At 41.9% G+C, this 25136-nt stretch overlaps 1 protein-coding gene across 3 annotated transcripts in view; it reads right to left on the bottom strand.

Annotated features, from left to right (window-relative positions):
- Window positions 1–25136, bottom strand: part of SYT13 (synaptotagmin 13) — a 393082-nt gene that overhangs the window by 235556 nt on the left and 132390 nt on the right. For 2 of the 3 annotated variants that reach the window (XM_069623296.1, XM_069623295.1), the window contains exon 2: window positions 19392–19617. The exons of the other annotated variant lie outside the window; for it this stretch is intronic. In XM_069623296.1, the coding sequence (XP_069479397.1) occupies window positions 19392–19617 (226 nt within the window). The remainder of the gene's footprint in view (window positions 1–19391; window positions 19618–25136) is intronic. 3 annotated transcript variants of the gene reach the window in all.

Here is a 25136-nt window from a genome sequence, read left to right as displayed (position 1 = left end):
ACTCACTGTTAGGCTCTACAATCTTTACTACTTTCATTTTGGACAAATATTGGTTTATTCCAAGATATATACCAATCTGGTTTTAAAAAATGCACCAACATTTCCTTAAATTGCCTGACTATTAATATTCTGACGATACAAGCTCAAATTGCAAAAAGACAAATTTATGTAGCATTTTTAGATATTTCTAAGGCGTTTGATTGTGTGGAACGGCGAACTCTATGGAAGAAATTAGCCTTGCAGGGATGTCCTAATGTATTGTTGGATATGTTAAAGTCCTGATATACAGACACAAGAATTAAGGTGAGATTAGATGGGAAAGGAAATTGCTCGCATTGGATAAGAACCTACTGTGGACTATGACAGGGATGTGTTTTGGCCCCATTCCTTTTTGTAGGCTTATATCTCAGATTTAGGGTGTTGTCTAAAAAAAATGAAAACCAACCCACCAAAATTGGGTAATGTGCCAATTCAATACCTACTCTATATAGATGGCCTAGTTCCATTTGATTACACACTGGTGGGCCTTCAACAAACCTTAATGTTGATAGAATATTACTTCAGACAGTTGAATCTAAGACTCAATGTGGAGAAATCAAAAATGTTGATCCTTAACCCCTTTAAGAAAAAGGGGAGCACAAGTTTTAATTGGATCATTTATGGTATAAAACTGTAGAGAGTGCAATACCTTTATGGTATAAAACTGTAGAGAGTGCAATATGTAGGTATGTACATCTGCTCCAACCAAAATCACTATAGACAGCTTTCTACAACTAATAATAATAATAATAGCTAGTTTTATATAGCACTACAAGCCCGCAGGCATGTGAGCGCTGACATAACAGTTGATATTATTATCCCACAGCATAGCATTGCATGGTACTCAATTTATCGACCTCAGAAGGATGAAAAGTTGAGTTGGCCCTGCCAGGATTCGAATGCATCAGGAGGCTGCACACATATGTCAGAAATGGGCACTCAGCTCATTGTGCTATCTGACCGGCTATAACTAAGACTGCTGTAGTGACTTCAATCTCCCAATTGAAGAAAATAGATAGAATATATGGTTGCTTCTCATAGAGCCGATTGATTGAATTTTATTGACAGAAGATTGTCCTTAGACTAGTTGACTGCGCAGAGTTATTGGAGGAGGATGAAAATTGGTCACAATATGAGGGAAAAGTTTGCGTACAGTTTTATCTCTCCCTCAGGGAGTACCATTGTCAGTTATTCGACATGTCCTAGGCATTTCATCGATGCAGGCGACTGTTGATTGGAGATGCTTACAATTGTATGAAGGATTTTTGACACCACCAGATCAGGCTTCATTTACAAAATTAAGAACAGTATCACTCCAAGGGGAGTGTAAACCCTTAATGACCTGGGTGGTGAGATGTAAAAAGATCAGGGTAAGTTTAGGGGTAATGGATGAAACCCTGATAAAGTGAGAAGACGCCTATTTGAGTGTGAATGGTTAGAGAATAGAGTGAAACTATTGCAATATAAGATTTCCAATCATTTCACATATGATATTAAATCTTACAATTCTCTACCCAGAGTTATGCAAAAATATCCTTCTAGGCAAAGTAGGTGAGTTTGGCTACGCATTAAACTGAATTTATACCCTACGATTGAAATCTTGGGAGTTAGAACAAGAATTCCAACGGTTGACATAACTTGTCACTTCTGCTTAAAGTAAGTCGAATCATTGTACCATTTGATCGCTGAATGTCCATGTTTAGTAGTTTGTCGAAAAGAAGTCTTTGGAAAATTTAGAACAATCTTTGGAACTGAAGGAGGAGAGAAATGATGGCATACTCTTATCTGTGATACATCAGCAGCTATTTTAATTGCGGGAAAAATATTTTTAGAGATATTTTTTGGGTCAGATTGTTAATTGATCTTTTCATTTTTAGGACTTTGATGCTCTGTTTTTTTTAATAATCTATAGATATGTTTTAAGATGATTTTATATTTTCTTATCTTTAACCATATATATATATATATTTAAAAATGATGAAGTGACTATATGTTTCCTGTTAAAAAACAAATGTGCGATAGCTAAGTAATGACATCATGATGTTGAAAGAATTGAAGTCTTTTAACTAATGATCGTGTGATTTTAAATGTGCTTTTTAAATATTTGCAAATAAAGTGTAACACACAATAAATAAATAAATAAAACATGTGGGTGTGCAAAATGCATGAAAACCTTGCATTTATGTTTGAGAAACATTATTTGGTCTTATATTGAAGAAAAGGGTTATGCATGGCTTTATCACCCCAATCGAAACCACTCTAAAGGATGCAGACACCACATACGCGTTTCACCCTCCCTATGGAACTTCTTCATGGTAAGTCTGACATGTGTGATTGGGGCATTGGGACATGTTTTAGAAAAAAATGTTAATGTAATGGTGGGTTTAATAAAATCTAATAAATACCCTTTTACCTGAAATGTGGGAATAAAAGAGGTTGCTTACGCTAAAAAGCCAGGCATGCCAGCGTGCCAACAAGTAATCACCACTGGAAATTCACCTCCATTTCAGAGCCACTGAGCAATGTATTGTGGCTACGCAAAAGAAATGAAAAGCATGCCTTTTTGTTTCAGAAAGATGATTTGGTTTTATAGAAAGGCACAATTGTATACATAGCTTTATAAACCCATATAACAGAATCTCAAGGATGCAGACATCACATATGTATTTCACCCTCTCTAGGGATCTTCCTTATGGTACAGTGTGAGATCCTTGTGATTGGAGCAATGGTTTATGATTAGCAAACACCATCAATGTCCACCTCAAAGAATGCATGAAAGAAATATAAATAATTGCCTATTTTACTTTTTCTACCTACACATCCCCTAACTGCTACAATACTATGAAATATCTTGTTATCACTCTAATAGGCCAATCACAGCGATCAATGTTGAGTCTCTTCTCTCTAAGATGAGCGATCTGTTTAAAAACATCTGATCGTCTTACTTTCTCCAGTAGAGCAATTCAACATTGTAAACCCTGACATTCTTCTACTGTCCATTGGTTTCAGGCAATCTATTATTGTATTCCTAAAGTGTTTTTTCATCAAGTCTATTATCATCAGTTTTGATTGGGATTCAAAGAAACCATTGAGCTCATGCAAGTGATCTTTACCAGATATGCCATTTTTCTATTGGGGAGCCAAAATTAGATTACAGGGTTGTACCTTGGCTTTCACCCCTGCTGTGGGGTGGGCGGCATGGCCTTTAACGGCCCACCAGCCCGAGCTCAGGTAGTCCCGAGTGTAGCGAGCGCCACAGCGAGGGCTGTGAAATCAGGGGTGAAAGCCATTTGCACCCCAGGGTTTATCCGGAGTGCAAATGTCTTTTTTATCCCCTCTGGAGATTGGCTCTGCAAGCGATGCCAAACTCGTGAGGAAAAAATAAATAAATGAATATGTCTGGTGCCAGAGGGGGAACAATTTCCCTTTTCCATGTCTGCCGGGAGATGGGAGGAGCGCCGGGACCAGAGCACAAAGCTACATTCCAGCGGCTAAGTGGAGAGGAAAAGTGGAGGTGGGGAAGGAGGAACGATTGTTTTGGGGGGAGCGAGGGTGGTGAGGCAACAGTGGAAGGCTCCCTGTTTCTTCTCCAAATTAGAAAATTACACATCCAGGGGAAGGGCCTCAGGTGGCTGGAAGCATTGGCCTAAGAATCTGTATTCTCGCCCGCTGTCCCAGCCACCTGATTGGCTAAGCACCCTTCCCGGTGCAAATAGGATCTACATCACAAAACTGGATTTAATATTGTTAAGTATTTCAATCAGGCGATACACCCTGGTCTCAGACTAGTATGCAGTGCACAGCTGAAATGTTTATGTTATTATATCTATAGGTTCAATATTTTTAGTGATATACCACTCATATCACACCCTTTTTTCAAATACCCCGGGTCACAATGGACCAGGAACCATGCTGGTTTGTAAAGGTAATATTTATTTATTTATTTAAAATTCAAATTAACATATACTTTTAATAGGGAGCAGCAATCACCAATGTGGTGACAGTAGCAGATAGGAAGGTATGCAATGCCCCTAAATACACTCTTTAGCAACACAAATATAAAACACCAGAGAAAAGAACACTTTTGGCTTGTTTGGAAAGATATCACTTAAGTTAGGATTTCCCCCTGCAAAATTCCTCAACCCACAAACAAACAATTCTAAAAAGACATAAGGAAGCAGCAGGTAATCAGGAATAAGGAATGGAAGACAGAATTCTGCTCCAACCTTCCCTCCCCAAACAAGAGAGAAAAACGAATTTGAAATCTTACACTTTAAAATGGCATTCGGAAATGGCTGGGTAAAACAATGAATGTGTGCAAAAATCCTTAAATCAGTACAAATCTTTATGGGAGCAACATTGGAAAGATACTAACAACCATGAGCTATAGTTTGAGCAAAAGTAAAAACTTTGAATCTGAATGGAAGGTTGAAAATAATTTAGAATGAAAATCACACATGTAAAACTTTTCAAAATTGTGGATTCCTGCCTAAAATTAACCAAATGCTTTTTTAAGAAAAACAGGTGAAATCAACTGCGGTTGGGATGTAGCTATAGGTCTTAGGTATAATCCAGAGTTGAAATGAAGTTTCTAGCTATTAAACTGTGGAAGATATGCAATGGTGAATGAGAGGCATTTTTTTGAAAAATCGGTTAGTGAAAACAGAAAAGAAACTCAGTTTGTACAAGAAATTATTTACTATAGTTTTACTCTATGCTAGAGCATTCCGGCCAGAATACCAAGGAGGGACACAGTAAGCTCTAGTGTTGATTCATGACTTCAGCACCAGATCCCCAGCGTCCGCCCCGGCGGAACCAGTCGGATCACTCAAAGTAGGATTGCTAATTTAAGATTTACACAAGATAAAAATGACTAAAGAAATGGCGCTTAGCAAGATAAATTAAGACAGGATTGCAATAAGGATTCTGACAATGTTACAAGTTATTAAGGTAAGCATAGGATGGTTTAGAGATTGGGATGAGACAAGGCAAGGCAAGGTATGCTATGGTTTTCTATGATTCCTATTAATACTTATAGTCCACTTTAATTTAGGATTTTGGACCGTCAAGGGTTCTAGTCATCACACAGATCGGGTCTAACCAAGGACAGCTGGTTAGACCCGATCATATTTTTCTTCATTCTTGCTGCAAAGTTAAATGTCTTTAAAGTTCATTTACAAAATAGGCTTTTGAAAACCAAAGGAAGTCTATTGTCATTTCATCCATTTTTTTCTTTTCCCCAAATGCAAGCAAATGTCAATTCCTTTGAAGCAGGATGAGGGGCCTCTCTTTTGATTGGGGTTTACTGCCCCTCACACTTGACAGGTGAGAGTCTCATCCTGCTATTGTCCCAGCCTGGAGCAAAGATGAATGTCTGATGAGACTTAGGAAGTCCCATTGTCCTGGGTATTTAAAGCCTCCAAGCTAGCAATTAGCCTCTTTCCTGTTCCAGATGTTTATGATGTGTCACCCTTTCTCAGGGCTTGCAACTGGCAGAGCACGTTTTTTTTTTAATATAGATTGCCAACTCAGCCTGGGTTTTAGCTTTGATATTCTCCTTTTAAATCTTGACTTTAAAACTATAGAATTAAAACAGTTTATAGGTGTATTTTTAACAGTAACAAATCCTTTTGAATTTCTAAGTAATCAAGCCTTTACACAATAATGTACTATTAAATAGGCGATTTGCTTTGATTTTCTCCTTTTAAATCTTGACTTTAAAACTATAGAATTAAAACAGTTTATAGGTGTATTTTTAACAGTAACAGATCCTTTTACATTTCTAAGTAATTAAGCCTTTACACAATAATGTACTTTTAAATAGGTGATTTTCTCCCTTCAGTCAGGAAAAAGCACATTTTACTATTTCATAAATACGGTTTTTATCTCCAGCAAATATACACTTTCTGCAGCTATAGTTCTTTTCTTGAGTGCTGGAGTTGTTTTGCAGCATGGATACAGTTACAGGCATTTATTTAGAGTCTTTCTCTGGACAGCTGATTCTTGATACTGTTGCAAAGAAAATATACGCGTTTCCCGTGTAAAATGAAAACAAAGGCCGGGTTGATTTTTCAAAGATCCATTTGACATGAGCTGTCATTCAAATAAGGCCTGGTTCCTCTGGGACACAATGAATGATCCTGGGCATTGCAGGGCCTTTTTAATCACAGTGGTTCATGAGAAATTGATGAAACTAGTGCCAAGCAGCAATTTTAAGATTGGGAAAATGTCATTTTAAAGAGGCATTTTGGGTTTTCAGCACAATAATGCTGCTCTTTCACTTCACTCCATGTTAATTGTTGCAGAGCACAATGGCACATTCCTGCAGTCAGTACTCTGTTCCACCCCACCCGAAATGTGTATGGCACGGGGTGCAGCCATTTTCTGGTTGTTACAAAAACGCAGTTTAGAGATCTTGGTGCGCACAGGAGTCAGCGCGGCCATTTTGTGCTGGTTCTTGCACCAATGCAGCAAAGTGATGTAGCATAGCACAGCTGAGTGGGTCAAAATATCCCACAATATTCTCCTTCCATCTAACCTACATTTTACTAATCCTCTTAAGTGGAATCAAGTGAAACTAAAAAAAGTGTTTTTTTTGCACTTGGGGAAATACACTTGTCATCAACATTTGTAATATCATCTGACACGTGATGCACCGTGATGCACCGTTTACTACAATCTGATACCCTCATCTCAACAAGGTAACTCCCACACACATCTTTTTTCACAATTGCATATTCACCAAACAGAAAACTGGCTGCTTTTCTCCAATCTCCACAGACATTAACTTGATATGTGCCCGGTTTTCACCATTAATACCGTTGCATTATATACTGCACAATCAACAGTAAAAACCAGGCTTGGATTGATTTTTGTTACAACAACTCTTTTACTGTTGATGTTGATCAATAGGTCCACAGTACAAGAAACGTCATAGAACTCGATAATTTAGTTATGCCCTTATTCATGCATTAGTAAAACAAACCCTTCCTTAGTAATAAATACCCTTCACAGATGTTTTCCCTCTCACAATGATCACACATGATCAACCAAAATGAGTTTCATTTTATTCCAAGGACATAAAAATACTATAAATATAGAGGTCCATAACCAGTTTTAAAGTTTGGGAAAAAGTGGCAGTAAAACAGCAGTAACTCTGTTACTGCCACTTTTACTGCATCACAGAACTGTGAGGTTGGTGATAAAGAGGAGGAGATACCTACAGTATGATGCTGGAGGTATTTCCTTCACTTTACCACCATAGTTCATGGCCATGGTAATCCACTCAGATCCCCAGTGGAGTTCCTCTAGGAGGTGTAGTGCAAAGAGAGGAGACTACGCTCCATGGCATCCTGAATATTAATTCTATCAAGGCACCTACAACATAATGGATCCCTATTAATACCAGCACAATGAAACTATTTTTTCAAAATATCATTTCCACAGAGACCCAAATATAGCCTAAATGTCATAAAAGTCTATCTGACCATGGTGCACTGGCCATGTCCCACAATGTCGACTTCAGTTGGCCAGAGGAGTAAGATGTAACCAGTGGAACACCAGTGTATGGCGTTCTCATAATTCACGTCACCCTGCATATGTTTCGGGAGAGAACTAGACTGTATCACTCTGGTGCCCATGCATTTCAGGAACACATATGTCCTCATTATAAGTTTGTTTTTCACCAGGATACCGGCAAATGTACCTACCGTTTACTCCGCCTGATATTCCGGTCTTACTGGGATATTACAGGTGGCAGAACTATTAGTAAATCCCCATTTCATGGGCGATTTGCTGGTATTTTCATCACCTGCAATACCAGTGCCGAAAATACCGGCTGTTTTATGCCGGTGGGGGCCTGAGTCTCCAGCTACGCTGAGAGGCATACTTGTACTCTGCCAGTTCGGTAAAGTGCCAGTCTACGTAAATACCTGCACTTTTTTACCAGACCGGCAGGGTTATAATGAGTGGTATAGTATACTTAGATCTATGATATTCAAATTCTTGCATTTTCTGTACTAGATGTGCTACACATTTGCAAAACCTCTGGTGTCCTACCACAGGCGCCAAACCCCAAGGTTCAGTGATCGAGGGGTTACTCTGCAGATTTGGATAGGTCTTCATTGATGACTGTAGATTATTGTTGCTTCTTTTAAAAAACACTCCTGTCTGAATGAATGCATCATTCAAGTCATGGAGACTTTATTAACAATTAATAAAAGGCATTAATAAATAGAACCAGGTATGTGATGGTGCCCTCCATGTACTCACATAAAGTGATACTTTACTGACTACATACTCTTGTCCGAGCTGCAACAACATAGCATTGGTTGTGCAAAGGATCAGACACTCGGTATTGAAAAAAGGCAGCAGCCTTGAGAGATGGGTTTGAACTTCTTTGCTACTGCTCTACCGTTTATTATTTAAAACATAAATTGTTATGATCTAAAATGACATACAATTACAAGAGACCGATTAAAATGCGCACTATTGGTCCTTAGATACTGTTAGTAAAAAAATATAGACTAAGCGATCCATTACAGGGCAGTACTAAAAGAGCAGCGCCATTCTAGCTCCGATTTGAACTTCTTATTAAGTGCTCTAATGTTTCCTCATTGTTTCTACGGAGCAAAGTGACCATCTGCCAAGTAGTTGCGATTATGCATCTTCATTGTTGAATGCTCTTGGCGCCAATTTGTTGGCATGGGTATGGCCCTCTCCTGGCGTCTTTCGTCAGTCTGAAGCCCCGACCTGACAACATAAAAGAAAACTTTGTGTACAACAAAAAAAGGAAAAAGTAGAGGTGCCTGGGCATCAAAGGGTGACCAAACGTACATGCTAATTTTCACTGATGGCATGAATATTTACAGCACTCCCAGTGGCAGAGTACCTCGTTTACCAAAGCTGAGGGTCTATATGACAAATTAATGTGTATTGATAGGCAGATAAATAATACAAATATGAACAGAATTGAGCTTAAAAAAAATGAGGTGCGGAATAGCAAATTAAGGGCCTCATCACGAGTTGGGCGTTATCCCGGCGGGAAATGCACTGCGATACCGCACAGTGCTATGAGCGTCACCGCAACTCGGTCTGGCACAATTTGTTCCAGATTCCGAGTTGCAGTGGCACTGTTAATTCCCATTTACTCTGAGTCTATATGAATCCATCAGGCTTTTCGGCACGATTAGCGCTGGTGGTATTAGCTTCAGTGGTAATAGCACCAAAAATGTGCAGAAAGGGGAGATTTTTACTTCCAGCAACAGGTAACCCTGCCACTTTCCACCCAAACTTGGGAATGGGTGGAGTAGTTATGCGCTGGTAATAGAGTTACCGCTGCATTTTTATCGCTCCGCCCAACGCCTGATGTGGCCCTAAACATTTTAATCTCCTTTGTCTTTTCCTTAGAAAAACGAGAGATATCCTGTTCAAATCAAGAAATCGGTTAAGTTGTGGTTATTCTATTAAAAAAAAAAAGGCATTTCATAAATGGATTGCGGTATGTGGTGACTCCTGTTCTGTGGTTTAAGCTTATAGTCATGCATGCTTTACAATCAGATCATTAATAGGGCAGAGGATCAGTCACTGAACTTTAATAAAAGGATACACATTGTTTTGCCCTATTATGGGCAACTAACATGGGCAACGAATGGCCTAGAGTTAAAACTCACATTTTGTTTGATACCTGCGCGAAAGCCATTCCTGCCCAATTGGAATGTAGTGCAGGCACCATCTAGAGTGAGAAAGGATAAAGAGGAGCTCAGTGTAAGTGCCAACCTTTAGAAAAGGCAGGATTATACACAACTCTTGTCTTTGATGGCTATAGGGTGAGTATGGGCCTCACTACACGGAAGGCGGTAGCCATGGCGCTATTAGCGCCATGGCTACCCCCTTACTGCCATCGGAGGCGGGGTTCCCAGAATAGGGACTTACCCGCCTACTCTGACCTTTGCGGGACCGGTAAGTCCCCATTCAGGGAACCATTCCCCATTCCCATTTGAGCCCAGTTAGGGCTCAATGGGATTGGGGAAGGAGCAAATAACGGTACCGCAATTTTCGGTACCGTTATTTGCACTGAAGTCCCACAGCGGCTCCTGTCCTTAATGTGTGGTCTGACCACACGTTAAGGACGGGACCGGCTGAGGGACCTCGTAGTAGGGCGGTGGGGATTACCAGCACCGGTGCCCTTACCGGTGCTGGTAATCCCCTACCGCCTTCCGTGTAAAGGCCCTATGTCTTTATTCCAACAGCATTCGTACATTTTTTTTTTTTTTTTTACGTTAGAGTGCTTCACTTTAATGGGGTAAAGATGGAATACCATCAAGAGACTGGTTGACTCATTTTACAGGAGTTATTAAAAAATTACCTCCTATCACATTTTAACTGTCACAGAGTCATTTTCACAGAACACATGATAAACAAAGGTCATTTTAACATATTGTGTTCTCTGAATGGGTAAAGGGCAGGCGGAAGGCCCAAAGGACAACAGGAAACATAACAGGGAGTAGGTTTTGTAGTAAAAGGGACAGGATGGAGGCATACATGGTATATATGTATGGATTCTAATCTAAGAGAATCTAGTGTCCTTGATCCAAATACCTATCTTAATAAATCATAGTTCTGGGCATCTGCCTCTGAAAACGTCCTTCAGTTAACTCACAATCTCAGGACCAATGAAGAGCCACAGCACAATTTGGTTCTTGTGATTAGTGTCTGTATGGACATTGCTTTTCATGAATCTGCTAGTTGTGGGAGTAATACCTCTCCTACCACGGGTTTGTCTGAGCAGGATGCTCTCTCCTCCCTCTGCCTGCGTGCCTTTCAAGTTGCTGTTATTATTATGGCTCAGCCAAGGGTCACTCTTCGCTTCAAAGTCCACTAATGACTTTTCTCATCTCCCAAGGCGCTGAGACTCCTTCCAGGCTCCAGCCTCATCAGAATATCCAAGCTCCAGTCGCATCAAAATATCAATCTCTTTCTCTTCAACTCTGGCACACTTATTGCCCATTACAATCTTGGCTAGAGTCCCCCAGCAGGTTGCCAATGCTGCTTGTTGTCAGTGGTGTCTGCCCCCCGTCAATTTCAGGGTTATCACCCTGAGCAGGACCTGGGAAGTTCTATCACTAACCTACTTAATGGTCATGGCTATTTGGCTTATCCACCTCTTGTTCTGTCCTCTGTTCTTGCTGCTAACACACCAATCCTCTAGAACACTGTCCTAACTCACATGTCAATGGCTTCCTTCAGTTTCATTTTAAAATGTGGTATATGTTTCAATTGTCTCAATAGGGGAAGAGACTGACTAGTGTCAGTCCTTTGTAGTAGGCGGTCAGGGATGAAGCTAGTATTCTGTGCACCCACCTTCCTTGCATCCGTTTCTTCTCCTATCTCCCATTCTGATGTGTATCATGTGTATCATGTGTAACCCGTTGACATTCCCTCAGCTCCCTGTGGGGTGAAAATAACTGTCATCCATTTTGATTCAGGCAGCTTCAACATGGTGACCTGGTGGACTCTCTCTGAGGCTCCCTCTTATGTGCATCTCTCTGCATTTGGTAATGTGCTATTGTTGTGTGTGAGTGAGATGTTTGCTTCTTTCTGACAGAGAAGCTTATTTTGTTCTTATGCGCTGTAGAATGAAGATGCATGGAGACGGTTAAATATGTCAGGGGTATAGACACAAAATAGGGGGTTGCCCTATTTTGCTGGAAGTGCCTTTGAGGACAGAGACTCAGAGGAAACTGAAAAGGTGCAAAAGGTAGCTTTCACTAGTAGAATTGGAGCACATTCAGTAAACACATTAAAAAAATAACATGTATGTGCTCAGCTTGATCTTCATATAGGCGTTAAGATAGATCTGGAGACTAAGTAGAGTGCACAGTGTTACCAGAGGTAGACATATGGGCAGATGATGTGGCCTGGCAGTCCTTGTTTGCTGCTACTTTTAATGTGCGGATGTAAAACCATGCAACCACTATTTGTGATAGCTGATGCCAAATCAGGGCTGTGTGAAAATGTGGATCGGAGATACGTTCTTGGATAGGATTCAGAAGCATATGCTAAGTAGAATGGGAGTGAAAGAAACGGTGAGAGAGAGAAATAAAGAGAGAGATGCAGAGAGAGGAAAGAAAGATAGAGATAGACAGAGAAAGAGAGAGGGAGGAAAGAGAGCCCCTAGAGGAGTGCCAACTCTGAGGGGTCTTGATAAGTAGAATGTTTGGCAACTCGGTAACTTTCGTGTCTAAATAGAAAAGGTTGTTGTCGATAGTGTTAATTATTGCAGATCTAATAATTACAAGGCACTGACACACCGACGGCCAAAGTGCGTTTAAAAATGACAAGCATAGCAATTTTCTTTTTAACTTTGGCTCTTTGTTGGCACAGCTACCAAAGAGACATAATGCAGCTGCGGGAGGACATTTTGGGATCCTTAGAGAAAAAGTGATAGAGTGCTGAATCTCCAAAGGTCCTTCTGTGTTCACACACAGTGAGGCAAGGGGGAGAAGGGATAGCATGACCCTCTACCACTAAAAGTAGTATGAGGGGTTACTCCTTCTCTACTATGCCCCTGCCTCCCTCATCATCGCCTGCAGTCCTTTCCTTGACTCACTGCTAAAGGAAGGGCTGTCAGCTGGAGCAGGCACACACAGCACAGCAGGGGGAATCATGGGCACCATGCTCGCCCCCTACTGAAAACAGCAGAAGATCAGCATGTTGCCATTAATCTACCACCTTTCCTGTGTCACTGGCTTCTATGGTCCACCACCCCTCTGCTTGATATAAAAGGTGGCAAGGCCAGGAAAGAAGAAGGGGAACTTCTTTGCATACTACCAGCACCCCCGGCCTTGTTGTCAACCACAGCAAGGCAGTGGAGATGGGTGGGTCGTGTAATGTGCTTCTCATCTCACAGCTGGCTCATTGTGCATACTGAAAACCAGCCTTCTTGTTCAATTGAAATAATGAAATATTCCATAATTATGACGAATCGGCACAATGAAATTCATCACTGCTGTGCGAAATCGACATAATGCAATCTGGCACTCCGAAGGTGGCTGTCAATCATATATTCTGATATAACTCTGCTAACTATGCAGAATGGAATCTGGAACTGATTTGCTAATCTTGCAAAATGGAACCTGGCACAGCTCAGCTCATATAATGTGAGTACCAGCACATATCATGGGAATGCATGGCAAATGATGATACCCCCTGGGCTTATGATCACAAAAGCTAACATATAGTGTGACCACCTGGTCATATGATGCTTATGCCTATGCAAATGCCAAAACTATCAAATTTGTCAATGCTTGTTTTTTAGGGTTTGTGATACATTGTGAACGTGGCTCAAATGATCATTGGTGAACTTTGAGAAGAGCATTTATTGTACTAGACTTAGGGGGTCATTACGACCTTGGAGGTAACCATTCCGCAAATTGGTTACCCCCTTACTGGGTACTGGGTCTGGGTTCCTTGAATGAGGAATTACTGGGCCATTCCAACCTTGGAGGACCCGGTAATTCCTCATTCAAGGAACCCGGACCCGGTACATCACCATTCCCATTTGAGCCCCCATAGGGCTCAATGGGAATGGGGAGGGAGCTAACAACGGGCCCGTTAATAACCTCCCTGCTCTGCTAGCGGGACCCGCTAAGGGACCCTTAGCGGGTCCCGCGAGCAGACTCGTAATGGGGCGGTAAGGAGTTGACAGCTCCGGCACCATTACCGGCACCGTTAACCCCTTACCACCAATGTCGTAATGAACCTCTTAGAGTTGCTGTACATAGAACATGGTGTGTGGTATACGATTACACATCTCGGGAGACAGCATCACAACATACAATTGGAGAACACCCTATCCTCTTTTATATTAGACGTATTTACAATTTGACGTACAGGAAGATAAAGTGAATCTGGCAATATGTTTGGTCATGTGCTCAACCCACTTTTGAAAGATAGGTTTTCAAGTTTTATGTCAACAACAAGAGCATTAGAATACTGATTGATCTCCTTTCGACGTGCAATGAATTACTTAGATGTGATTGAGAATACTTGTGTCGCAATGAAGTTCTGAAATGTAGGATTATCAATTTCAGTCTTTGAGATTTGCTCTGCTTTGGTGACAGATATATAATAATATTATTAAGCAATTTTTTGCATACCAATTTCTGACTCCGTTTTTCATATTTTGCAATGGTCTGAATAACGGTTCCTAATTGGAAGCACTAAAGTTTTCATCCTCAGAAATATGAAATGCTCATTTGACCATGCCAGAATATTTTGTATTATTATCAAGGGCTCCATAGAAATGGTGCAACATCTCTGCCATAGCCCAACGCAGATCTTTTGAGAAAGTCGAGATGGTTGAAATAATACAAGGAGGAGCAGAAAATTTGAGTTGTCCCGTTACTTTAGCTGAGATTCCATTGACATTCACTGAGATGTCAGGAGGAACAGCGGCATGGAAGACATAATTTCAATCGATTGGCAATAGGTCATAACTGATTTGCTATTGTCAAAAAAAATTATTTTCTTCAACGTCTAATTGGTGGATAAGATGATCCTTGAATCTTTTCATCATAGTATGTCAACAATTCTTTCTAAACCTGTGAAGGATTATTCTTTGGGCTATTTGTACGAACGTTATTTGTACGAACGCACCACACTTTTGAATGTTGAGTATACTCTTTTCAAGAAGATGATGGCTAAACAACTTGATCTAGCCATTTTTCACCGGTTCTAGGGGACCAGATTGGCTTCATAGCAGGACAATCTTTAGTAGCCAATACCTACTATTTGTTCTCGGTCTTGACTATAACTGAGTACAATCTTTTCCCCCTTGCACCTTTCTGTCTAGATGCAAAAACAAACTTTGACCTAGTGACCTGGGTCTTCTCATTGGGAGCAATGAATGCCCCATTTCATTTCATCAGGTGGGTGCATCATCTATACCCTGGCTCTAGCACCAAAGTGTTTGTAAATGTACCTAAGGCAAGAACAATGTCCCTGCCTCTTGAGTATTTAAATAGTACACAGAGCCTCTTGCAATTTTAATATTTAGAAAACCTTGTGATCCAACAACATTAGAACACCCTACGCTGGAAAACCTTCTGGCCATATGAGAAATAGATCCATTATTACCATTAAATGTAAACACAAGCAGCCCAGAGACCTCATGGCGCTGTTACATAATTAAAACTACTTAGTTACAGGAGCTAGCACCTTATGTTACAGATGGAGAAACATTACATTACATTACAGATGATCAGAGTGGGCTCGTCGGCGTTCAAGTTCAAGCAAATAGCATGCAAGTTCAAGTAAACATTTGTCTTTTGATGGCTTTGCAAAAGGCAAGGTGAGAAAGTTCAGCTCTGAGGGAGGGTGATAAGACATTCCATTGCCTTGCAGCAATGAAGGGAAAGCTGGCGCCGCCACCTCTGGCTAGTTCCACTTTGGGTACTATGAGAAGGTTGGCGTAGGGTGTTCTGGTTGGTCTCAGGGCCATGGATCTATTTACTCTCTGTGAGAGGTAGAGTGGGGCTGTGTGGTTAATGCATTTATGTATTAGGGCAATGGTTTTGAAGAGGATATGTTCTCTGAAGGGTAGCCAGTGGGCTTGTCTTCTGCAGAGAAAATGTGTTCCCTTCTGAGAAGCATGCAGAGCATTAGTTTGGATGGTTTGGAGTTTCTCCAGGTTTCTTTATGCGTACCTGTGAAGAGGGCATTGCAATAGTCTAGTCTAGACCCGATTATGGAGGGATTAATCTTTTTAATGAGGGAAATTACTTCAAGTTTGTTGACATCTTTAAATGTGAAGCAAGGTGAGTCAGCAGCCCTATGGTTCGGAGTGGTTGGGTGAGGCTGTTTGGGTTGGTTCAGCGTGTGTTGATTGGTTTGGATTTTGTTATGGAAGGAGTCTAGCTTATTGAGCATGGCTGTTTGTATCTCAGTGCACCAGGCTGCATCTTTGGTGATGGTTTGTGGGGGTGGAGGAGTGGGAGCTTTCAGCTCCCTGAAGATGGCAAAAATGTCTTTGGAGTCTGACTTTGCGTTAATGATCCTTGTCTTGAATGACGTGGCTTTGGCTTTGATGATAGCTTTTTTTATGGTCTTTTGAGAGTTTGCTAAACTCGAGTTTGGCTGAGTCAGAGTGGTTGGATTGGCAGATGGTGAGTGCTGTCTGTTTTTTAGAGCAGAGTTCTCATAGTTCGGGGGAGAACCAGGCGTTTGAGTGTTTTGTTTGCTTAGCTTTAAGGGCAACTAGTGGGGCAATGGTCTCCACTGCATGTTTAAGTGTAGTGTTGTATGTTTAAACCAGTGTCTCAGGGTCGATAGAGAACGGGGGCCTGAGGGCCGGGACTAGGAGGTGTGGTGTGAGCCTTTCTTTGGTGAGCATGCAAGAGCTCCTGGCAAGGGATGGTGGGAGAGGCATGGTGGGTGGTAGCTCTTTCATTAGAGGGGAGATAGTGAACCAGATTATAAATGTTATAAATGCCATATCATATCATATCAGATGCAATGGTGGTCTGTCCATGGAGAGGGAGAGTCGGGCTAATGACGGGTCGACAATTATGGTGAGTTAGCCAGTTCAGAGTGCAACCTTTAATGTCGGTAGGGTCGGTGATGGATTGTTTGAAACCTAGGGTTTCAAGTGCATTGGCAATGGATTTAAAGGGTGAGTCTTTAAGGTCATTGAGTCCAAGGTTAAGGTCACCTAGGAAGATGGCCTTGGTAGAGGTTTTCAGATTGTCTGTGAGGAGGTGTGTGAGGACAGCTTGGAAGCTGGCTATGGGACCCAGAGGCCAGTAGACAATGTAGAGTGTAATGGTGCAATTATAGGATGTGTTGAGTTTGAGAACTATTGCACTCGATCAGCATGTTTATCTTTCTGATGGGGAGGGACTCTTTTGCTATGAGGGCAACCCCACCACCTTTGGCGTGCAGGCAGCATTTTCTGAATATGGAGGGCTAGGGATATGGCAGGGCCTGAAGCTTCGTGGAGCCAAGTTTCGGAGATGGCGAGAAGGTCAAGGTTGTGGGTTGTGATCAGGTCATGTATGTCTACTGTTTATTTGCAAGTTTGTAAGACAGTGGTAGTACTTAAACTAAGACAGTGGTAGTACTTAAACTACGCTGTAATATGTGACCTAAAGTAATAAAGGTCTAAAAACTGGTTTTCCAGCCCTTTCAGAATTTGGATTTGTATGTTTTTCCTCCCAAGATGCATAATCTGTTAAGTGTGCAGTATTGTATATGGAGATGTATGAGAATTGTGCCTACAGAAAATCATTGTAGCCTAAATGTTTGAGGTCAGGACTATCCCCCTGTTCTAAATGTTTTGTCAACCAGCTATACAATACAAATACAAAATGTAAAACACGTCACTGCGTTATCAGCAGAAATGTATTGGTGTTCTCTGAGGAGTCCAAAATTCATGACATTAAGGGGCTGATTCATTTGTTAAACAGGGATTTGCAGGTAGAATGGCGTACAAATCCACGTTTTTCGGCAAACAAATTCCAGGAATCAGCCCCAAAGTGAATACAAAGCCTGCTTTCAAATGATCTAAACACACACCTAACTCACTATTATGAAGGGAAAATGAAAGGAAACATATCCTTTGCCTAGGTGCGGCATATGGTGAATGCATTGTAAAATACAAATACTCATCAGCAGTCTTACCACTGTACACAAGTCACCTGCTATCTAGTACGACAAACCACAGGAAGGTTTCATCACACTATTGTTATCTACATGAAACCATTATGCCAGTCTCAAACTGCTATACAACCTTCTTGCAAGATTATCAAAAGTTAGCCCTGAATGAGGCCCAGGTGACAGCCATTTTGTATCTATGTAAGCATTCATTTATATGAATGCATGTATATAGAATATTAACAGGGCGATTCATGGAATGAATGTGTGCCGAAAAAATGGTGCACGCGTGCGAAAACGTGCGAATCGCAGTGAAATAGCGAAAATCGCAGTGCAAGTGCGATTATCGCATAGAAAACAGCGCACACCTATTCATGGAAGTCCGTGCACGCGCAAAATGTGGGATGTGCACTGAAAAAGTGCACGGCGCACGCTGGCGCACAGGTCATCGAACGCTGTGCGATAAGGCCACAGCGAATTCGCACATAGCGCGGCGCACACAACAAAAGTAGGCGTAACACGGGGCGTTACACGCAGAATGGGGAACAACTCGTGAAAATGTGGGCGTCACGGGGAAAGCACAGGAGGCAAGTGCGCGGAACGTCCACACACTCGCCTACAACACGTATTCATGGAATAGAATAGGGAAAAACAGCGCACGGCCAAAGACGCGCACAGGCCCATACATGTCCGCCACACGAAAGCAGGCGGTAGCGTCCCTGCGCAGGAAAAAAATGTGCGCGCAAAGTTCTACACGCGAATGGCCTGGGTGCGTGTATTTCAGTGGTGCGTGAGAAGTCCCACAGGCGAGCGGGCCTGGGGGAGCGTGTGCGTGTATATCAGAGGTGCGCGAGAAGTCCCACACGCGATTGGCCTGGGCGCGTGTATTTCAGGGGTGCGCGAGAAGTTCCACACGCGATTGGCCTGGGCGCGTGTATTTCAGAGGTGCGCGAGAAGTTCCACACGCGATTGGCCTGGGCGCGTGTATTTCAGGGGTGCGCGAGAAGTTCCACACGCGATTGCCCTGGGCGTGTGTATTTCAGGGGTGCGCAGGAAGTTTCACACGTGATTGGGCTGCGTGCGGGTATTTCAGGGGTGCGCGCGAAGTTTTACACGGGATCTGGCCTGGGGGAGCGTGTGCGTGTATTCCAGGGGTGTGCGGAAAGTTTTACACGCGGTTTCAGCAGGGTACGTGTATTTCAGGGGTGCCGGGGAGTCCTACATGTGATTTGGCAGTGTGGGTCCTCCCAGGTGTTCCCTGTACACCCTCCACAGCCCCTGCAGGCAGCCCACACCACAGGGGACTACCCTGCATCCCTGGTTATGTCCCGCAGGCAGCCCACCCAACATGGGCATGCCCCCCAGCAAAGGCACATGTCTCCTTGCACTAATGATCACCAACTCATGTCCCCTTGCACCCCCACCCCCAGCATTGCGGGGCACCTGCCAGCAGGCCCCCACTCATGTCCCACTCATGTCCCCTTGCACCCCCACCCCCAGATTGGCTGATCCAGTGATCTACTGACTTGACTTTGTAAGTACCAGAATCCACTTTGCACACTAAAATATCAGTTTTACAAAGCAGATTAAAATTGAAGACATGAAGAAACTGACTGTGAACGGAACATAATGCAGGTGTATATGGTACAGTCTGCTGCTTTCGATTGTGCATATTTCAAAGGGATTCTATGGTCACCTACCGTTCTGGGGTGGATCACATGCTTCTCTGATACCCTGGGTCTTCCTAGCTGTCCCATCAGAAGTGTCTTGTTTGGCTGGTACGGTTGCTTCCACTGCTGGATTCGGGCTAAAATCAGAATCATTAATTATTTCTGGTGAAGTTAGAGCCAGCCTTGGGCTATAAAAATTGGGGAACTTCAGCAGGGCCTTGGGCTGGATAGATTCTGTCGTCTTCTTAACACTAAACTGGAAGCAGAAATGGAAAAGAAAGAGGTTAAATATGCAGTAAAGAGCGTTTGTGGGACAGAGAAGAGGGTAGGATGGCAGGAGAGAGGGAGTAGGCAGAGAACGAGTGACATGGAAGGGGGTGAGAGGGGGAGCATGCGAGAGAGATAAGGATGGTACACGAGTCAAAGAAAACAAAGATATAATGAGAAACAGGGAGATGGAGCAATGGAAATAGGGATAGTATTAATGTATTTGTGGAAAGTTATTGTAAGAACTTTATCATGTAAAATGAAAACAGAAAGGATTTAAGATGGATACAGTGGTTTAGTATGTTAATGTTCTATTAAAGCGTGATTAGTGTCGTACGAAGCAAGAGATATAAGTAGGTGTGAAATCTGATTACATGATGGGCAAGAATCCAACCGATTATGGGCACTTTAAGTCTTCAGACTGAAAATCTGTATTTTTTTCAAACTTGCTTTTGCAATAACGTAACATTCTATTTTCATTGTAATGTTTGTATCATTGTCTACATTTGTAAAAGGTTATTAAAATAACTGCAATACAATTAAGAATCAAAAAAGAGAGAGACAGAGAGGTAGAGAGAGGGGTAGAAAGAGAGAGAGAATAATAGATTGACAGAGTTAGAGACACAGAGAGAAATACATAAACAAAGATAGAGAAACTAAGAGAGAAACAGAAAATGAATGTAAGGTAGAGAAAATGCCAGAGACAGAAGAGTGAGAGAGTGGTGGGTGAGAGTGACAGAGAAAACGTGAGAGACCGAGATATGCTGCAGAGATAGTTTGAGGTAGAGAAGGAGAAAAAAAAAAACAAGAGAGAGAGAAACAGAGAAAGGAAGATAGGAAGAAAGAAAGAAAGAAAGAAAGAAAGAAAGAAAGAAAGAAAGAAAGAAAGAAAGAAAGAAAGAAAGAAAGTTATTGTGAGGCAGAGGTAGAGAGTTAAACTAGGTGAATGAGAACAAATAAGGGATAGTTTGAGTGGAAGAGGAAATATTGCGATTAAGAGGTTGAGGCAGAAACAAATAGGGAAAAGAGATAAAGGGCCTCATTGCGAGTTTGTTGGTGTAAGTAGTGCTTTTGCTGCCAAACGTAGCTACTGTTATTGCGAGTGGCAACAGTGGCCTCTCCTACTAATGATGTGATTCTGTTATTCCCCATTTAGAAGTCCCATTTGACTGCATTGGGCAATGGCGGTATTGCTGCTGGGGATAATACCACTACCATTTTTTGTAGAGTTGATACTGACAGGCAGCTTTCTTCCTATGGGTTTACAAACACAAAACCAGGTGCATGGGTGAAAGAAGAGGTAACAATATGACTGCCTGTTCTTAACATTCCCGCCAAACTCATGGTGAGGCTTAAAGTTGCTGTAGAGATGCAGGAAGCAAAGAGGGAAAATGAAAAAAAGAGAGAAAAACTGATACCAGGGAATTCATTCTTAAGTAGAATGGGAAGAGATTACAAAGACAAACACAAAGAAAGAGAGCCACAGAAATAGAAGGGCAGGATGCACAGAAGAGGACGACAAAGAGAGCGTACAAAGATTACAATGAGCGAGGGAAATATAGTAAGAGAAAAAGAGCGTGCAAGACCAACAACAGGCAAGAGACTGACAAAAGGTGAAAGCAAATTGCAGAAAGAGGAAGAACCTGTACCAGAATAACAACAGGCAAGACCATTACAGACCGGAAACACGAGCACATCATTTCTTTCAAATGCATTTTAGCAGAACATGTGCTTAATTAGAACTTCAACAGTGCAGTGTACTTGAACAAAATTAAATTCAGGGGCGGAATTTGAACAATTTCATAAAAAATTGATACAGGGCCAAGGCATTTACAAGAACACAGAATAATTGTCCACATGTAAATGGAAGAAAGAATCTTCTCTTTTTGGGCACCAACTGCACAGATGTTCTCAATTTGTGTCGTCATAGGTTCATGGCGCACAGGGATTTTATTGTGTAATTTTTGTTTAAGCTGCACAACAGGTTTTCTCTAAAATTAGTTTGCTTTGTTTGATATTTGAGCCTAGTTATGGGTTGTTCAATGTAGGATATGGGGGGATGTCAAAATTTAAGTATCCCGGGATTGTGCAAATTGGGAATATACTTGGAATGCGCAACCTAGGTGTAGAAAAGGATTGTCAAACTATAATAGGCTGTGCGACAAACAGACAACGCAAAGCGCACAGAATGTAGTTCAAAGCCATTTATTTTACAAAGAAAACATGTCAAGGGTTTAGGTTAGAGTGAAATTATAGATGTGGGATACTTAAGGAAAACACGGATGAGCAATTCCAGTTTGCATAAACGCCATAGTCAGTCCATCCTTCTCTTCCCTTTAGCTCTAGCAAGTGGTGGAAAAGTAAAGTTAATGTCTCTGTTGTTTTATATGACCACACATTTATTGGCTTAGTTAAGTGGTTGATTCTTCATAGCACTTTTCGGGATGTTGCTCTCCTTGGCAGCACGATCCACCACCTTGGGCTTCTAGGTTGAGGGCCAAGTCTCCATGTATTATGATGCTGCGCTAGACCTATCAGGATCTGGAAACGGAAACGTGCAAGCCCACATAAGGCCTTTGGCAAATTGAGATGCCACATTCTTTGCAAACAATGGGGTAGTAGGTACTCTTCCAGTCAGTGCCCCTTGACTTGGACACTTCCTCTATCTCCTGACCTCCCCTGCCCTTTCCTATCTGCTCCGCTGTTCTGCTTTCTTTTGTTTACTCCTTGACACCCACAATACTCAGGTATTCTTCACCTCCCGTCTTCAGTTCCAGCCCCTGCTTACAGCGTCCTTCTTCGTCTCTCGTATTTACCCCACTCCACACAGTTGTTCTACATCACCACCATTAGTGTCTTACTTTCCATTGCCTTCACTATCTCGCTCCTCTTGCTTCCTATCTTCATCCTTGTTCTTTATCAACAACTTTCTATCTTCCTCCACATATTCTCTTTTTTCTCCCCTCCTCTTTCGCTCTCTCATTTCTCATATTCCTCCTTCTTCTGCTCCACTGTCCGCTGAACTGTCCAAACTTGTCCTTTCTCCTGCTCTCTTTCCTCCTTATTGCACTACTCCACCACTTTCGCTCTTTCTCTTCTACTGTTTACCACCATCCTTGCTCTACTCTAATAGCTCCTCCCGTTCAAGACTCCCACAGTAGGAAGGTAGGACTTCTTATACGTACACAGGCCTGTCCGCTCGGGCAGTAATTGCCAAATCATGCACAGCTGTGCCTGCGCAGAGCTGAGCACAAGGATTGATTTCCAGGAATTGAATCAGTTATCTCAGTTGTTAAAATTTAGTCTCTGTGGTTGTGTTCAGAGCCACAGACTGAGGCCTCATTGTGTCAATCCACCATGGTGACTTTCAGATTCATGTTAGTGTCAATACAGACCAACCCTGTGGCTCTTGCTGTTTTGCTGCTGGTAAGGTTGGGCTGATGCTGGCTCCTGGATGGAGAAGGCTCCTGCTGGCATCCACTCATGCACAGTCTTCATGCTTATGAATATGAGTGTACATGTCCTCTGACGCGTAACAACTTCTTATGTAAAACCAATGGTGAATGTTTGCTGTTCCCCATGCAGGGCTTAATGAAACAATTTCCTGGTTTGTGTTTTCCTGCCAATTTTCCACAAGGTGCAAACCAACACCCGATGCTTTGTCCACGAATTCCAGTGATCGTTGTTGATTGCAGTCGTAGAGCTAGAGCCTCCATAGAGAATGCATGTTAGATGCATAATAATTACAGCTCTAGAACATGTGTAAATGTCCGAGCAATAGGTCATTTGTGGCAGTGGATGTATGTGATTAATTATTTCTGCTAAGTCGTTATGTGGGTTAGTTGTTGACATAGGTATCTTGAGGTCAGTAGGTTGTTTTCCCAGGAGATAACTGGATGGGGTTCCACCCTTAGCGGTAGGTTACCCTCCTAAATTCATCCTCATTTCTATTGCCAACTGAGGGCCTTTCTACGCTAAACCTTTTAACTCCTCGTTCTTACCCCGTTTGCCCCATACTCTGGTGTTCCCACCCCTGAGATGGTCCTGTACTATCCTCTCTCAGGTCTGATCAGGATTCAATGAAGGGATGCAGTTCTTAAGGCTAGTAATGGACTAGCGAGGCATTGGGATACTCCTTTTACACAGTTGGGGGCTACATCACAAAGCAGGTGGTGGTGCCCACCAGCATGGTCACCCTAGCTTCATCACCTAACCTAAAACATGGGGCTGAATTACAGAGTATATTGGGGTGTGCTAATCTGGGAATATAGAAGTAGGATTTTTATAACTGGGAATATTAAATGATTTTGTAAATGGGGAGCATACTGGGATTGTTAGACTGTACTAAAATTGGTCAGTTGTGAAATAGGTGTTTAATGCCATTGTGTAATGTTAAACTGGGAGTACACTGTAGGCCCGATTCATGGAATTATTAGCGCAGTCCAAAGTGACTTTGCACTGGTACAAAGTGACTTTGCACTGCCAACAAACACCCTGATTCACACAGCAGTGCAAGGTGTACCCTTAGATTCTGAAAACTAGAATGTAAAATTTGAAAGTATTGATATTGTACCAACAATTAATATAACAGAATTGTGCAAACTGGGAATATACTGGTATTACCCAAATCAAAGTATATTGTGGTTGACATACTGGCAGTAGACCAGTTTTGTCAAACTAAGCATATACTGGTAATGGCATACTACCATTATACTGGTATTTTGCAAACTGGGATTATTCTGAGGTTGTAACCGGGAGTAGACATAGATTGTGCAAACTGAGACAGTCAAACTAGAAGAATACTGGCATTTGTATACTGGTTACATAGTAGTCTAATGCAAATTGGTAATGATCTGGGTTTGGTCAAAGTCTACGCCTACATGGATTCTGCAAAGTGCAAAATGTAATGAAAATGTGCAAACTAGGAATAGACTCGGATTGTCAAATTGGAAATATAATGCGGATGAGCAAACTGATGATATACTGGGTTATGCTGGGGGGGTTCAATTAAACTGGGAGCTTGCTTAGATTGTTCCATCTTTGATTGTCTAACTGGGAGTATACATGCATTACCCATCCAATGTAAAATGGTGAATATACTGCAATTGGAAATATAATGAGAGTATTCTTGGATTGTCATATTTTGAAACACTGGGAATATACTGGGATTGTATATCTGGAAGTATTGCAAGCAAGGGTATGGTCAGATTTTCAAACTGGAAGAATACCAAACAATACCAAAATTGCATTTATGCAGACTGGAGATATACTGGTATTTTTGTACTGGAATGGTGATGGAAATTTGAAACAATAAACTGGGAGATGTTACAGATCATGGGATCAAGGGACGACTTGCATCCTAAACGTTCCCCGGCAAAAATGCTTTATTCAGTTAATGCATCTCTGTATGATTGTGTGAGGTTTAAGGAGAACTTAAACAGTTGAGAGGAACAACACAAACCCTCATGTTAAGTAAGACCTGGGCCTCAAACCCAAGTGTGTAAATTC

The sequence above is a fragment of the Ambystoma mexicanum genome, chromosome 11 (genome assembly GCF_040938575.1).
Source record: "Ambystoma mexicanum isolate Mex_15411 chromosome 11, UKY_AmexF1_1, whole genome shotgun sequence".
NCBI lineage: Eukaryota > Metazoa > Chordata > Amphibia > Caudata > Ambystomatidae > Ambystoma > Ambystoma mexicanum.
Note: the sequence above shows the minus strand (reverse complement) of the source record. Positions and strands in the feature narration are given on the sequence as shown.